The sequence below is a fragment of the Myotis nattereri genome, assembly GCF_964212035.1.
Source record: "Myotis nattereri genome assembly, chromosome: 2".
Classification (NCBI taxonomy): Eukaryota; Metazoa; Chordata; class Mammalia; order Chiroptera; family Vespertilionidae; genus Myotis; species Myotis nattereri.
In genome coordinates, this window is record NC_138076.1 from 200530386 (window position 1) to 200548309 (window position 17924).

Sequence of the window (17924 nt, forward strand, 5' to 3'; positions counted from 1 at the left end):
GAGATTGGTGAAAAATGGTTGGTTATATCAAATGCTAAGAGGTCAAGAAATAGAAAAAATTAAAATTAAAAAATATATAATGAATTCTGAACATTTTGCTGTTCAGAAGCTTTCTTTGTCCTTGTGTCCGTTTCATTTCCTGGTCATGAAAGTAAAAGCTACTACGTTGTTTCAAACCACTTGAGACAGGACAGGTGGTCCCTTTTCTCATCTCAGTGTTCTTCAAGCATAGTTTAATAAGGTAATAGCCATTTAGCTATTAGTCTAAATCATATTAGTCTAAAGATCATCATTCTTTAGATTTTCTTCAAGTGGCCAATTTCTAAACATTAATACCTGGGTCTCAAGTCCAACTCATTGATTGACCTCTTAATGTGGCAGCTATTGACTCAGTTTCCCCGGGAGGTAAAATGATTATTTTTTCTTATCATGTGTGCACCTCTTCAGAGCATAAAATGTGCCTGTTTGTTTTTTAGGAAGAAATACGGCCCCAGTTTGAAGCCAAGTATTCCAAGAAGGAGAGGATGAATCCCATTTCGGGAAAGCCAGAACCATATCAAGCGTTTACAGATAAATGCAGCCGACTGATCGTGTCTGCATCAGGAATATTTTTTATGGTTTGGAACATTTTTACAGAACTCTTTTATTTGCTTCATACAGTACAAACTTGTAACATGGTAGCAATACTAATTATGTCATGCATTTGCATAGTTTTATAAAGCATCCTTTTTATTTTCTGTGATTTAATCCTCACAACTCCATGAGGTGATACAAGGATATTGTCCCCATATTACAAGTAGAGCAATGAGACTCAGGAAGGTTAAGGGGCTTGTCCAGTTAGCCACTAAATAGCCGGTAAACTGCCAAAAGCTCAGATCCTCTACTTTAATCCAATATTCTTTTGACTTGCCTCTCTATGCCATGCTGAAAGGAACTAAGAATATGAGCCAGGACCCACAGCAGTGTTTTTCAAACTTTTTTTTTTTTACCATGCCCATGTAAGAAATATATTCTCTTTTATGACCCAGTATGTCTTTTGCAAATCCTATATAATAAGAAGCTAATATGCAAATTGACTGAACGGTGCAACGACTGATCGCTATGACGCACACTGACCACCAGCAGGTAGATGCTCAATGCAGGAGCTGCCCCCTGATGGTCAGTGTGCTCCCACAGGGGGTCGCCACTCAGCCAGAAGCTGGGCTCATGGCTGGCCAGTGCAGCAGTGGTGGTGGGAGCCTCTCCCACCTCCGCAGCAGTGCTAAGGAGTGGGCCTAAGTCATCAGTCAGACATCCCCCAAGGGCTCCCAGACTGTGAGAGGGCGCAAACCCAGCTGAGGGATCCCCTTGAGTGCACGAATTTCGTGCATCGGGCCTCTAGTAGGTATATAAAACTAAATAGAGTAACTAAAAAATGCTCACTTTTATAACATGTAATAGACTAATTTTCTGTTTTATTATAGTCTTTTTTTAATACCCCCCTAAAATTGATTTCCGTACTCACTGATGATTATATAGTTAGAAAAATACTAACTTGAAGCTGGGTTGTTAGCTTTTCCTAAAAAGAGGTATTTTTTTGATGAACTTTGACCCTGTTAATTACTAAACAAAACACATGCAGATTTTTCAGAAATGTCATTTTAGAACCATAAGGGGTAGTTAGGGTTCTCCTTCCCTCTTTTCAAATGCAAGTGTGTAGACATATATCCTAGGCCAGTGGAGTGGGAAGGACAAAACTACAGCAGATCCAGACACCCCCCCCCCCCCAGCTATAAGGAAAGTGGGGAAATGAAAGGGTAGGCAGGGTGCCCAAAGGTCCCTCATCTCAGATCGAGATTCAGACCCATGCCCTTGGCAGAGACTGCTTTGTAAGCACCTGTATTGCTCCATGCCTTCTATGCTGGTAACTACCAAGGTATTGTCTTGGTTTTTGTTTCTCGCAACAAGATTTGTAGATGTAGATTAAGCTTTCCTTATTCTCCGGATGAGGAAGCTGGAACATAGGAGACTGAGCCATGGAGAGGACAAGCTACCTGTCCACGGTCCTACTGCTTAGGTAGTAGCTGAGCCAGGACTCAGACCTGGCCTCTCAGTCCCGCATGCTGTCCCTTCCATTGTATTGCCACCCTGGTCTGAAATTCAGTGTACGTTTCACCTAGCTCCCTATCAACAGCTCTAAGATTAAGACATGGACAGTTTTTCATTTTCTTGTTGATTATTACTACTATATGATAATAATTCGGCCAGTTCCAGCAAGGGTTCAGGCTCAAACTTTTTGAGCATGTCATTCGTAGTAAGACAAAAATAGAGTTTGTGGAGAACACAGGAATGCATCTATGAAGAATGAAAGTCAGCAAAGCCCTTCCAAAGGCCCAGCTTTAAGGTCCAGTTTTTGCTCACTATGTCGGCTAGGGTCTCTACTCTGACATATTAAATGGGCGACCGAATGAAAGTCACAAAACTTTTTGGAGATTCCTATTATTTTATGGAGATACCATGACATCTTCAGAGAAAGATGCCTCAGATCAGTCTGTGTTTATGTCCAATTAATAAGAGATTATGCACCTATCACACAGTTGACTTATTCAGCAACAAATAGTGGAACACCTGTAATTATGCGAAGGGGCTGCAGAAACCACGGGAGCCTACAGATACCGTCCCTGCCCTGATGGAGAGACTGACGGTGATCAAACTGACAAATAGTTGGAAATGTTAAGTTAGACACCAAAAGAAGGGTATGGGTGCTGTATAACAAACAAAATATTCTGGGGAGTCATGAAAAAAGCTTTAATTATGAAGTGTTTTGGAGCTGAGCTGTGAAGGTTGAGTAGCAGTAACGAAGCTGTGAGTGTGTGTTTGGCAGGGGAATGGGCGTGTCAGCATTTTAGGCAAAGGAAATGGTCTTGAAGATTAAGGGTGCTAAACCCATTGGAAACAATGACAGAAGGTCTGGAGTCCCCAAGTGGAGGAAAGTGGCACTCAGTGGGCATGGAGAGGGTCTTGCAGGTCATCATCAGGGCTTTGCTTTTATCCTACGCAGAAGAAAACAATTCTAAACAGAGAGTGGCATCGTAAGATTCCCGTAATAAATACTTGTTCATCTGCTCAGTCTAATATGCTGCTTAATAAAATGTTACCCCATAGCTTACTGAGCTTACCAACTTTCAAACACTGGCTTTTCCACTTGACTAAGAAAATACAAACAGACGAGAGAAAGTATTAGCCACAGTGAAAAGCATGCATTTTGTTGTGCTTTGTTGAGTCAGGACCGCAGTTGCTTTATTTTCTTTGGTCATCAGAGACTTTGCCACATCTCAGGAACCCTCCTCCTGCAACATGTTCACTGGGTCTCTTCTGTCTTCCTGCCAGATCTGCGTGGTGATTGCCGCTGTGTTTGGGATCGTCATTTACAGGGTGGTGACCGTCAGCACTTTTGCTGCCTTCAAGTGGGCGTTAATCAGGAATAACTCTCAGGTTGCAACCACAGGGACTGCTGTGTGCATCAACTTCTGTATCATCATGCTGCTGAATGTGGTAAGTGACTGGAAGGTGACCAGCCCAGCGCATCATACACGTGCGCTGCAGGTGGCAGTTTTCTTCTATTGCTAAAGGAACCTGGCCTCAGAGAGTCATGTAGCCAAGTGCCCGGCATGAGATACACGCAGGTCTGGGGATTGAGTCAGAGATTTTCTAGTGTCAGATTTATGGGCAAGGCACTCTCCCTCTCTGAACCTTAGTTTGTTTTTGTTTTGTTTTTTTATTTATCCAATAAGACAACACTAAATATTTCTTGGGAAAATTTAGAAAAAGAATTTATTCTAAAGGTCAAGTTCAGAAGCTGTAACATAGCTTAACAGTATTGGTTCCCCTTTTCTTTCGATTCTGAGTGACATGAAGTTTGCCAGTATCCACAGCTTTCCTTGAGATGTTGCTTGTGTTGATTTCAGGCTGTTTTCAAATGTATGTTTCATCCTGGATGTCTCTCTTGAACCCCACACATGCATGTTGAACTACCTACTCGACCATCCTCACCTAACATTTAAACCCAGACTCCCCATCTTCCCTCCAGCATCAACCAGCTACTCCTAGAGCCTCCCCCATTGTAGTTGCTCAGGCTGAAAACCTCGGCGTTACCCTTAACTCTGCTGTTACTCTCACTGGCAAAATGTTTCCAGAATTGGATCACTTTTCACACATCTCCACCTCCACCTGCATTATGGCAGTGCCCTCCTAGCTGGTCTCCTGGCTTCCATGTTGGTCCTCAATCTGTGCTCATCACAATAGAAAGAGCCAGCTTCTTCTTTTTTTATAGTATATTTTTATTGATTTTAGAGAGGAAGGGAGAGCGAGAGAGACATCAATGATGAGAGAGAATCATAGATCAGCTGCCTCCTGCATGACCCCACTGGGGATTGAGCCCACAACCTGGGCATGTGTCCTGACCGGGAATTGAACCATGACCTTCAGGTTCATAGATCGATGCTCTACTACTGAGCCATGCCAGCTGGGCCAGAGCCAGCTTCTTACTTATACAGATGTCAGCTCATGTTACTCCTCTGTTCACAATGCCCAATGGCTTTCCTCTCACTGGAACAAAAGTTTACATCTTCACATGGCCTCTGGGCTCTCCCCCATCTGGCCCCAGTGACAGCTCTGACCTTGTCCCCTCCCTGCTCACCGGATTCTCCTGCTCCTCGCTGGCCTTCCCTTGGCTCCTTGGATGGGCCAGGCATGTTCTCAACCTAGGACTTTTTACTTGCTCTTCTTTCTGCCTGGAATAGTCTTCCCTTCCCAGTCTGCATAGCAACTGGTCCCTCACCTCCTTTGGGTCTTTGTTCAAATGTTACTTTCTAATGGCTTCCCTTGTCATTCAATTTAAAATTGCAACCCACTCCTGCCATCTGACACCTTCCTATCTCCTCACCTGCTTCATTTTTCTCTCTGGTATTTATCACCATCCCATAGGCCAGTGGTTCTCAACCTTTTGGCCCTTTAAATACAGTTCCTCATGTTGTGACCCAACCATAAAATTATTTTCATTGCTACTTCATAACTGTAATTTTGCTACTGTTATGAATTGTAATGTAAACATCTGATATGCAGGATGGTCTTAGGCGACCCCTGTGAAAGGGTCGTTCGACCACCAAAGGGGTCGCGACCCACAGGTTGAGAACTGCTGCCATATGCTATTTTTTTTAAACATTTATTTTTGCTCATTATCTTTCTTCTCCATTGGAATGCAGGTCCATGAGGGCAGAAACTTTTGTCTGTTTTTATTACTGTTATTTCCCAATGTCTAGAGCAGGGTCTGGCACATAGTAGGCCCTCATTACATTGTTATTTCTTGCAGGACAAAAGAGATGGAATGGCTGACATTATTAGACTTGAGGTCAACCTATACATAAAAATGCTGACAGAGATTCGTAGCAGGGAATAAGTAAGATAATGCATGTGGAGTGCCAAGCACAGTGTTAAGCCTAGAGATGTCCAATTAATTATAGCTCCCCTGATCCCCATTTATATTGCATCTTAAATCTGGGCTGTGATACTGACATGCTCTCCTTATTTGAAAGGGGCTTTCTAAAGGCCAAGTAATTTAATATTATTACCAACACAGTTTTATCTATCCAAACTGTCATTTCTAGCTCTTTAAACAATCCTAAATTCCACAACCAATAAACTCAAACTCTGAGTCATTCCTAAGAGCATTCAACCTACCCAGTAATGAAGTTTATTTATGATTCTTAGGTGAACTAGTAATCACTGAGCTAATGAAATATAGGAAGTTTATTATGATTCTTATTAAAATGCACTGGAATTTATTATTTTAGAAAAAATGTTTCAAAATCCAGAAGTTACGAAGAAGAAAAATGAGCAATCTGGTAATTAGTGGCAGCTAGCTTGCTCTGTTATCACAGAATTATTCACTCCAGAGGGAGAAGATTTCTGAAATAGTAAAATGGGACCTTGTGGCTTTCTTTCTTGCCCTAAAGGACACAATTGTTCACATTAATTTCATTGTTTGAGCAATGGATGGATAATGAAATTATTTTCACTCATGACTTGATTACGTGTCACCTTGATAATTACAGATTTTAGAACACCTGCAGTTCATTTGTTAAATGTATGAATTTTATTTTACAGCTCTATGAAAAAGTTGCGCTTTTTCTGACCAATTTAGGTAAGTGAAACCCTTTTTCTTTCATGGTACAGTATTGTGGTCTGAAAAGTACCTTTTCAAAGATTCATTTTTGAAATGCTGCTGAAAATAAATACAGCATTCCCTTTATTTTGAGTTACACACAGCAATTTTATTGCCCTGAGCAGGACATTTTAAATATGCCTACTCATCGGGGGGTCTTTTCTACCTAAAGATTTAAAACCTGTCACTAACTTGATCTATCATGAGCTAATGTAAAGTAGGTTTTCTTTTAATACACAAAATACATACTGTCCCCAAAGTACATACATAGAAAGTACCCAGAATCAGTTAGAAAAGTGCCCATTTGCTACTGCCTATAATTTTTATTTATTTACTAGTAACAATGTGCCACGTTTCCATGGGATATAAAATCACAGCAGAGTAGTTGCTTTCAAGACTGGAGGCCTTCTACTGGAAATGTGGGTAGGCTAACCATCACTGACACATAAAAATAACATTCACCCGGACGAGTCATCCCTAAGAGCATTCCTCTGACTCCAGGAAGCCCTAGAACAATCTGGTAGCCAGCTGTGCACTGTGTACTTTCCACAGATAGAGAAAGCAACCCAATTTTATAATTGAGCTATTAGTTATTTTACTGTATGTAATTTGAGGAAATTACACTCCCACATGTAATCTATTTTAGTGCCTTTCCATATGATGCTTGTCCAAGGTGGGGGGTGGGGGGACAGAATCACAAAGGTGTTTTTACTTATAATAATTATTATAATACAAGTTGTCATTTTTTAGGGGAGGCCAGGGGATTGTCAAGGGCGGGGGAAAAAAGGAGACATATGTAATACTCTTTGTAATACTTTAAGCAATAAATAATTTAAAAAAATAAATTAAATTAAATTAAATCTTTATTGTTCAGATTTTAAAAAAAATGTCATTTTTTGAGGCCTACTATGTACCAGATACAGAGGTACGCACTTGGCTTGTTTCCCTTAATGTCATTGAAATTTTCCAGCATCCCTTACCAAAAAGATAGAAAGAGGCTTATGTCCACAGAAAGAAGTAACTGGGCCTTGGTAGGCACCTCTGTACCCAGAGGCACCTTGATCTAGGCTGGCAAAGATGCCAGGGGAGATACAGCCCAGTCCAGCTGTGGTGGGACACCTGGGAACCTGCCCAGCTGGCTGACAACCTGGGAGACCTTCCTTGTAACCAAGAGTTCAGCAGCAGGAGTGAAATAAAGCTAAAACGCTTTGTTCTTTTCTTCCCTCCACAGCAGTGCAGCCTTGCTTCCGAAGCTGACACATCAACCATTTTCAATCAGATCTTCTTTCTCTCTCCCCTCCTTTCTCCGATATGCTCCTAGGAAGCAGTTTGAGCTATAATTTCATGGAAAGGGAATGCATGGGTTGAAATGGTAATTGAGCAATTAGAAGCTCAGGGAGCCCTGACCGGTTTGGCTCAGTGGATAGAGCGTCAGCCTGCGGACTGAAGGGTCCCAGGTTCGATTCCGGTCAAGAGCATGTACCTTGGTTGCAGGCACCTCCCCAATAGGGGGTGTGCAGGAGGCAGCTGATCGATGTTTCTCTCTCGTCGATGTTTCTAACACTCTATCCCTTTCCCTTCTTCTCTGTAAAAAATCAATAAAAATATATTTTAAAAAAAGAAGCTCGGGGAATGTGGAAACAGAGAAAGCGCGGTTGCATTACACACATTTTCTTTGGCCTTGCTGGGGGTGAGGACGCAGCTCCTGGGGAAGGATCTGTGCATTTGACATGAGCTGCCATGTTGGAGGTTTGGTCCGCACTTACAATGTTCAAAGAGTGTTTTCTTTGTGGAAGTCAGGATATAAGGAGGTGAGGATTGGCACCTGAGTGAGGTTGGGAAATTTTAAGACATAGATCAGCGGTTCTCAACCTGTGGGTCACAACCCCTTTGGGGGTCAAACGACCCTTTCACAGGGGTCACCTAGGACCATCGGAAAACACATATATAATTACATATTGTTTTTGTGATTAATCACTATGCTTTAATTATGTTCAATTTGTAACAATGAAAATACATGCTGCATATCAGATATTTACATTACAATTCATAACAGTAGCAAAATTACAGTTATGAAGTAGCAACGAAAATAATTTTATGGTTGGGGGTCACCACAACATGGGGAACTGTATTAACACATTTCGTACTGCTCAGGAGTTTTCTCGTGTTTCGCGCGCCATCTGTTAAGGACCGCTCACGAGTGTTCTCGTTTTTCACGCCCATGGAAAAAGGAGCGAATCTAGATACTTATGTAAATTTTGTTTGGTCCCTCTTCATAGAGGAAAATGTTTTATGCAGTACCATAGGTTAAAAAAGTACTAGGAACTTTAATTGTTTAATTGTTTGATTGTTTTTGTAAATAAAAAATGTTATAATTATTGAAAAACAACACCTAAAGTGCATTATGATGATTTAAATAACGTGCAGTTTGCCCAAAAACGTGTGGTCCCTGGCATATGTCTTAGAGATTTCTATGCGGTACGCAATGTGTTAAAGGGTCGCGCCATTAGGAAGGTTGAGAACCACTGACATAGATGATGATATACAGTAAAAGTTGTAAAGATGAGGTCGTCTTGGTAGTTGTCCATGAGAGTGAAACACGAGGGCTGAGGATGACAGGTAGTCAGATGCTCTCAGCACGCTGAGATGGGGATCTGACGCCCTCTCCCCATGAGCATCTGGTATTTCTTCAGCAATAAAAGTCAAGGCCAAGGAATTATTAGGAACTGGGAGAGGACCTGGCGCCACTCAGGCCTTACCCACAGGCAGAGACTAAGAGCAAAAGGAAAGTCTCCTGCAGGGAGCCAAGCCTGGGAATGAGGCTCCTTCAGCCCCACTGCCTCTACTCCAGGCTCTCGGGCCCCTGTGTCAGTGGAACAAACTGGATATTCTACCCCTCAGCCAATTCAGTAGCCACTTCCCACCAAACCCTTGTTGGGCCTGGTCTGCAAGCTTGAGGATCCCATGGATGGGCCACTTAGGCCCCATCTATAGGCAAACTGGGCCTCCTTAGCCCGCCTCTGCTCCCACCCTGTGTGTATGGGGAAAGGACAGGAGAGTGGAGCAGGCATCCGAGGCAGCCTTCAAACTCAGCTCCCCTTTTGTTCACAGAACAGCCTCGCACGGAGTCGGAGTGGGAGAACAGCTTCACCCTGAAAATGTTTCTTTTTCAGTTTGTCAATCTGAACAGCTCCACGTTTTACATCGCGTTCTTCCTCGGGAGGTAGGAACCAGATCTCCCCACACTCCTGGGCCGGGGACAGAAAGCTCAGGGGTCACTGGCCGGGGCAACAGAGGAGCTCCTCCTTTCGTGTGATTCATACAAAGCGTAAACAGCGATTAGCTTCCTCCTTTCCATTTCCATCTCGGGAGATGGTTTTCGCTCATGAGTACCTGGTGTCTTTTCTAGCCAAGGGTAAGTGGAGGAAAGTGATTTGCACATGGGAAGGATGGAGGTCAAACTTGTAGACTTCATCTGCACCTGAGTCAGGGCTCAGACCTCACACCTATAGGAGCAGGGGCATGAGGGGGAGGGGGAGCGTGCCCTAGATCCCTGACGCCACAGAAGAGGGATGGACGTCCAGACAGGAGGGGGCTGACACAGGATGCCAGCGCAGCCTGGGTAACTTCTCAATCCAGCAGTTACGAAGACTGGAGAGGATCTGCATTCATTCATGTCCCAAGAATTCACCACACCAGGAAGTGTTTCTGAGCAGATGGGACGGGGATTGGGTTTTGGTCAGATGAATACAGCAGCCTCGCCACAGTATTAGGTGCTTCAGAATGGAATCCTAGTCAAATCATTTGACTGGAAAAAAAAAAAACCAGCATTAGTGTTATTCCAAAAGATCAGAATGTGTTTCAGTCCACCTTGCTGCTTACACAGGCCTTGCCCACAAGCAGAGGCCAGAGCACTTAATATTCAACAGAAAATGTTCAGAGTCACAGCAAGCAATGAGAACTGTGCCTGGCAGCAGACAGAAAGGCCAGAAGAGGCAGTTCCCCTGGAGAATTCCAGAAGCTCTGTACAGTTTCCTAATTCCCTCAGACCTGTCACTGCACCAGTAATTTTTGTCGGAAGATGTGCTAATCGGAATAGAATATTGACTGAAGGCTTAGATCTACAGGATGCTAATGGTCTGTTTTTCTGTGTGTTGAAGATTTGCAGGACACCCAGGTGCCTACTTGAGGCTGATAAACCGGTGGAGACTAGAAGAGGTCTGTATTCTCCCATCATTCCTTGTTTCCTAAAGGCCTGCATTAAACTGCATCAAAAGACAACTTTGTGCAGATTAGAAACCAGACACCATTTCTTCCTCTCCATTGATTCTTGGGTTTCTGTGTTTGCTTACCTCCCAGTGCCACCCCAGTGGATGCCTTATTGACCTCTGTATGCAAATGGGTATTATAATGGTGCTAAAGCAGACCTGGAATAATTTCATGGAGCTTGGCTACCCGTAAGTACCTTCATGTCTGTGCTTGAGAGGCAGCGCTGCTCATTATTGGCTTTTCTAGGCATGGAAGTAAGATAAGCAGTGCAGACTCAGCAGCTCAGCCAGGGCCTGTCCTTGGAGCTAAGTGTTTATGCTCAAAGACATTCGTGAAAATAACTAACCTTGGCAATGGCTGGTGTGGCTCAGTTGGTTGAGCATCATCCCGTGCACCAAGGGGTTGCTGGTTCAATTCCCAGTTAGGGCACATGCCCGGGTTGCAGGCTCGGTCCCCAGTGGGTGGCGGGCAGGAAGCAGCCAGTCAAGATTGTTCAGCTCTCGCATCAATGTTTCTCTCTCCCTCTCCCTCTAAAATAATCAATTTTTAAAAAGTCCTTGCCATAACAAAAATAATAATGATACACACTGGCTCTTCTGGAAGACTTAGCACAGGTCACATGAGCAAAAGTGAATACTTTTTAAGAAGATTGAACCCCTCAATATGGGACACTTGTATGCAAGCTGCTTCCGGTGATGTCTCTGACACTCTAGCTCCAGCATTACAAATCTCTGTAGCACCTTAACTAGATCTCTACTCCCCCATCCCTGAGATAAGTCAGGCACAGCAATTTTTAAAACTGCATTCAGGCTGTACAGAAAAGAAACTTGTGGAAAGGAGCAAAGTTTAGGGATTCAGAAAAAAAACAAACCTGAGTATGTCGAAGTCAGCATATCTTAATCAGGAAAAATATTATTACCTGGTGCTAACAGTTTATGTTGATGACAATGGGCCGGAACTCACATCACTTCTGCAAGGATAACCTTGAATTTGCTGTGTTTGCTCAGCTCTGGTCAGTTACATTTTAAAGGGACATAAATCAGCAACACTCCTATTTCTGCTTTAATTACACACCTACTGATTTCTGTGTCAGCTCGGTGTCTCCATAGATGTCTTCAGGGGCCCAGGGAGGACCACTCAACCCAAAAAATTAGCTGGAACTTGGTTCATTTTGAAAAGTGATCTCTTATCTTCCTACCAGAATCACTGCTGGTCATTTTCTCTTCTAGGTTTATCTTTAGAAAACTTATTCCGAGTATTTCATGTTTTCTATGAAACTTTTTTAAAAAATAAAGCATAAAATCAAACCTTTAGAAATATTATTTTAAGTATTATTTTAAGTTTAAACCATAATTTATCAGAATGTCATGGATATCAAGAGACCTGTTTTTATTGTTTAATAATGTAGACATAGAGCAAAACTGTGAAGTAGGCAGAGTTTGTCTTTGAGACCCAGCCTCTCACTTCCTTTATTTCACATTTAGTTTTTGGCATGTCTGCTCCCAGAAACCTTCAACCTTTTCCTTATCCCCAACAGCACACAGACCTGCCCCCCGCCTCCCATTTCCTCAGCCCTGTTCCATATAAGATGCGCTCCCAGGCACTGCTAAGGATTAATGTGCTGACCTACCCAGGGTGACGTGCATTTTATTGGGAGTCAGAGCCTCTGTCGAGCTCAAGTCCAAAGCAGGCCAGTCCGGCTGTGGAACTGCAAGCTTCCGTGTGCCAGAGAGGAAGCATTCTGCGGGTTTGCAGATTTCCTAACCTCCTCTCCCCCCGCCCGCCACCACCCAGGTTAGCACCCATGTGGTGAGACTGCTCATGGCTCTTAAATTAAGCCAGTGAGGCCACATCTTCCTCTTCTCACGTATCTGGGTGTTGCTTTATAGATGGGGGGTTAGTTTATAGATGTTCTTGGTCCTTTTTCTAACCCTCATAGGCAGCACTGATCTCATGACAGTGTCGTGAATGACTCAACTAAGTTCACCAATCATCCTGTTTACTCACCTGAAGCACAGTCTCCCTTGTTATTGTCCAAGGCTTTCTTTCCTTGGCAGCCTGTCCGCAATTATTTTTTTAAGCTATGAGTCTATATTCAAACGCTTCTATGTCTAACTTAAGTCCTATGAAGAGTTACATGTTTTTTTAAAGACACTGACCTTGTTGTGCAGGTTAATTCAGAACTGGTGGACTAGAAGAAAAGTGCGACTAGAGCATGGGCCTGAAAGGAAGATAAGATTCCCACAGTGGGAAAAGGACTACAACCTTCAGCCGATGAATGCCTACGGACTCTTCGATGAATACTTAGAAATGAGTATGGAGATAGTCTACTTCATCCTTTATCCTAGTTCATAGGAATGCAAATTCTAGCGCTCTGGCTACATTCAACTCAGCATATGTCCGTTATTATCTAGGCCAGGGGTCGGAACGTCCGGCCCACAAAATTACTTGGTCTGGTCCTGCCACGGCACCACAGGTGGGATTCGAAATTCAATAAATCTAGGAGCTTTTTTCACAGCAACATAAATTTATATTAAGTGAATTACAATAAGCGAATGTTGTTATAAATATCCAAATGGCCCTTGGCAGAAAAAAAGGTTCCTCACCCCTGATCTAGGCCATCAGTGTTTGGGGATTCTTGAGCTGAACGTAGAGGAAGGAGTGTGTTGCTTTAAGAAGCTCAGTCCACAGGGATGGTGCCCAAAGCCTATAGTCACATGCACATCAATGTCATGACATTGTGTCCTGTCTGTTGTAATAAATCACCAGAGAACAAAAATGAGTTGGAAAACTTGACAAACCAAAGAAAAAGGTGTTATCACTTATGGCCCAAATGATTCATTCAGTTGATATCTGTTGAGCCATGTTATGTTCAGACAGATACTATGCTTGGCATTTAGAGATATAAGAAGGGATAAGGCAGAGTCCCAGCTTTCAGAGGAGTGCACAGGCTAGTTGGGGGGAGCCAGAGAGAGAAAGAGTATGTGTAATGGCGTGTTGTAAGATGATGCAATATGAATCAGTAGGGGCATAGGGGGGCACAGTCATTCTCTTGGAGGGGGTTGGCAGGAAGCAAGGACTGCTAAGCTATGCTATACTTTTATTTAGGAAGCCAGATTTCTCTGTAATCAGACCCAAGCTATTTATTGTAGTATGTAACTAAGAACATGGGGTCTGCAAACAGATTACCTGGGTTTAGATCTCAGCCCTATCTTGTATTATCTGTGAAACTTCAGGTGGTTAATCTCTCTTTGTCTTAATTTCCTCATTTCTAAAGTGGGAACGATAAGAAGAATAACTACTTCATAGGGTCTTTGTATGAATTAAAAGAGTTGATGCATGGAAAAGGCTTAGGAAAATGCCTGGTTCATAGTATGCTCTTGGTACAAATTATCTTATTATTTTCCTAATCTTATCTCCTAGGGGAGAAAAGCTAACAGAATCCCCTAGCATAATAATTGTGTATAGATTTTCTTTCTTAACTTGTGTTTAAGCTTTGCAACATTGGGGTGGAAATTGGGGGTAGGGATAGGCAAGGTGCATTACTTCTGAAAGTAGCAGTTCTTTCTGTGGAATCTGAAAATTAAAGGAGCAATAGAATTCATGCTTAATATGTCTTAGATTGCTTATGTGCTAAGTATCTACTGGTATTTTCAGAGTTTCAATTACAAAATGGCTGAGCGATATGACTTGGAGAAGAAATCAATTTGGGCATTCATAATAAAACTTAATAAAGAGAATTCATTAAGAGAAATGCTTTGAGGTCTCTTAATGGACTCTTCTCCCATAAAGAAGGAAATGACAAATAATGTTGGTGTATTGAGTGCTTGCAAAGAAGCTTTTGTGTGGCTAGAACTGGAGGGCTCCCAAATACTGTGGTGTCTTGGCAGCAAGAAAACAAGTCTCAGTAAACTCTCACTTCTTACTTTCATTCTTATTGCTTTTGTAATTTCTTAATGACTTTCTGCTTTGTTGTATTTTTAAAAAATTTATTCATTGATATATAATATATAGTGAGAGAAGTATATAAACTGTGTGTACAAACCAATGAATTTTTACACCTATGTAACCAATCTATGTAGGAGAAGGGTTGGCAAATTACTGTTCATAGGCCATATCCAGGCCACTGTTTTTGTGAATAGCATTTTATTGGTACACAGAAACACCATTTTGTTTTGTTTTTGTTTTTGTTTTACATATTATCCGTAGTTGCCTTTGCATTACAGCAGCAGAGTTGAGTAGTTTTGACAGACTGTATGGCCTGAAAAGCCAGAAATATTTACTGTCTGGCTCTTTACAGGGAATGTTTTCCATCCTGTGAGCTAGATCAAGAAGTAGAATATTGCCACTGTCACAGAGGCTCTTTTGTCTCCTATCGCAGTCATAACACCCTCCCTAACCACTTTTCTGACTTCTAACATCATATATTAATTTTGCCTTTTTTAAATCTCCACATACATGGAATTGTACAATACATACTCTTGTAAATGCCTTTTTTCATTCAATATGATGTTGATTAGATTCTTCCATGTTGTTACAGGTAGTAGTACTTCATTTTCAGTGCTGTATAGTATTCCTAGAGTGTGTACCTGAAGCAAAATTATGAAAGAGGCACAGTTTGTTTTTGATAACCACTCCCATTTTTCCTTTTGTTGTATTTTATTTTTCATTTCCACTCCAAGATACTCCCCAACTTTCTCCTCTGTCCCCCACAGAACCCCCTAAGTCCCCACCAACCAATCTCTCAACTCTCCCATATCATGAAATGTCCTTGCGAGCACCACTAAAGCACTTCCTAACTTTCTGACATCACAAGATATTCCAGGCTCATCTTGTATTTTCTCTACCATAGCTCTGGAATCGAACATTTCTCCAAGGATGTCTTGTCCTTTTATTAGACAACTAGAGGCCTGATGCATAAAATTCATGCAAGAGTAGGCCTTCACAGCCCCAGCTTCATCTGGAAGGTCGTCCCACTGTTCGGTTGACTTTCATATTACGCTTTTATTATTATAGATGGTATATAGAAAACCAGATCTTGGACCTTAGGTATGATCATTGCTGCTAGGCCCAGGACTGCCTCTTTTTTCAATACCTGCCCATCTTTCTGTTCCCTGTGCTTTGGCACTAGGAGGGGAATATGAGTTAAAACAATGAGAAATTCATATTATTATTCTTTTGAAAATAGTCATGGGAAACCAATACACTTGTTTCGTTTTTCCTCTAGTTCTTCAGTTTGGATTCACAACTATCTTCGTGGCAGCTTTTCCCCTAGCACCACTTCTGGCCTTACTGAATAACGTAATTGAAATTCGACTTGATGCTTACAAATTTGTCACACAATGGAGGCGACCTTTAGCTTCAAGGGCCAAAGACATAGGTAAGTTGGATGTGTTTTAAAAGATATTAACTGTTCGGAAGATAAAATAAAAATGACTGTCAACTTTAGATTTTTTTACTTATGGCTCCCATGTAAGGTGATTCAACTAACTCTTGCAAAAGAATAATTGTGTTAGCTTTAAATAATATCAGATAACAAGTAGAGCTGCCTATTTGGAGACTTATCTATTCCAGTGCTAGAAAAGTTATACTTAAAAATAGAGTCTCAATTTAGTTATTTCTATCTTAAGACTGGAATCTAAATTTTTGATTATCCCTTATTTTCTTTTCAAAGTAGATCTTCCATCAGCTTAACTTAAAAGTGTGAGTCACATGAGGCATGATCCCTTTTCCCTAAAGACAGAGATGACCTTTGGTCTTTGACTAGAGATGCTGAGTTGAATCAGGTACAGCCTCTTGAGAGCTGCCTGTGATCAGAGTCTGACTTGTATTCACTTCTGCATCCCGTACTGAGTCCAGGGCAGGCAGGTGCTCAGCCAGTGTGTGGGGAAGAGGCTTGAGTGTGGGTGTGTTTGGCTCACAGGGGTCTTTTAACCTCCATAGGAAATAAACACACATTCAGTGAGCATCTCTCCTTGGTCAGTGTGTCAGGAACTGGACCCGCTGATGAACCAGAGGAACCCTGTCTGTACCCCTAAGGAGCTGGTAGCAGCGTGACATTGCATGTGCCAGCCTTATCAGAGGGGGCTTGGGTGCCTTATCATTGACCAGAATTCTCTACGTGTGCCTGATCCTGATTGAGTTTTTAAGTCATGAGTGTTGGCACTTACACAGAAAACTCCTTCATTGCCAAGGTGTTCGCAAGTACAAATTCTTACTCCTGTTTGCAAGTGTATTGGGGAAGATGAAAGGACCCTTAGAAAGACCTATTTAAAGTTAGTTACCCCAGTTAATTTCTTACTTAGTACCTCTGCTGTGTGTCTGGAATTAATACAACACTTCTCTTTGAATAGGAATTTGGTATGGAATTCTTGAAGGCATCGGAATTCTCTCTGTTATTACAAATGCGTTTGTCATAGCGATAACATCTGACTTTATTCCTCGCTTGGTATACGCTTATAAATATGGACCTTGTGCAGGCCAAGGAGAAGCTGGGCAAAAGTAAGTTTGCTGTAAAACCATCACGGAATCTCCGTTGCCTAGCCATTGTGTGGTGTTAGGCACTCAGACAGAAACCTCTGCATTGGAGGAACTGGGTCACAAACCTGGGACACGAAGGCCTGTGGTGGGGGAGGTGGAATTATGATTATAACACTTTCTGTCCAAGTGAACGCATCCTGATCTATTAAAGGAATGGGAGTCAGACAAGTTTTAAATGGAATCCAATGTGAGAGCAGCAATTAACCATTTTCCTCATGCCCCGACGACTATAAATTCAGAAATGTGTGGTGTGGCATTGTAATGTGTGTAGCAGAACAGTGGTACAGGATGTAGTGTAGATAAATGGCACTTCTATGAGTTTGTAAAAGAATAGCTATGATCTGGTTCCCCTTATGTCTTTATATGTAGACTCTGCATATTCTATATGGGAAATATGTAATCCTGTGCTGAGTACCCACGAGGTACTCAATAAATATTTGTGAAATAAGTAACTGAATGATCATTTCCTGGCTATTGACCTGACCAGTGTCTACATAACTGCAAAGCAAATTGGGTGAACTCGACTCCCTGGGAGCTCAGTTCTGTGGCATCATCTCAATGGTTCCCAAAGCCAGAGCTCTGTATTTCTGGTCAGAGAAAGCCTTGGAAAAATTATAACATGTCCCCTGGCTTTCACTGGTATACCCTTGAAAAAAAGATAAGAAATCTTAACATATTTTCATGGACAGTATGTCCCTGTTTGGCTAATGTCAAAATAATCTAATTCAAATTGTGGGACTTATGTGTCTGTTGTTCAGAGTGGGGTATGTGCTGGGATTATAGGGTATTTTCAGTGCTCCTGAAATCATCCCGCATGGGCTGCTGCCTACTCATATAAGCAGCCCTGCCTTCTGGTTTACTAGTCTGAGCCAAATTAATTCATTTTCAACAGCCATTGTAGTTCAAGTAGCCC

General features: G+C 42.1%; 1 protein-coding gene across 1 annotated transcript in view; it reads left to right on the forward strand.

Moving 5' to 3' along the window:
• The window catches only part of ANO4 (anoctamin 4), a 249092-nt gene that overhangs the window by 214126 nt on the left and 17042 nt on the right, over positions 1-17924 (forward strand). The window contains exons 17-25 of the mRNA XM_081083106.1: positions 477-617; positions 3370-3534; positions 6145-6181; positions 9314-9425; positions 10363-10420; positions 10562-10659; positions 12643-12785; positions 15699-15851; positions 16825-16972. Coding sequence (XP_080939232.1) covers positions 477-617; positions 3370-3534; positions 6145-6181; positions 9314-9425; positions 10363-10420; positions 10562-10659; positions 12643-12785; positions 15699-15851; positions 16825-16972 — 1055 coding nt within the window. The remainder of the gene's footprint in view (positions 1-476; positions 618-3369; positions 3535-6144; positions 6182-9313; positions 9426-10362; positions 10421-10561; positions 10660-12642; positions 12786-15698; positions 15852-16824; positions 16973-17924) is intronic.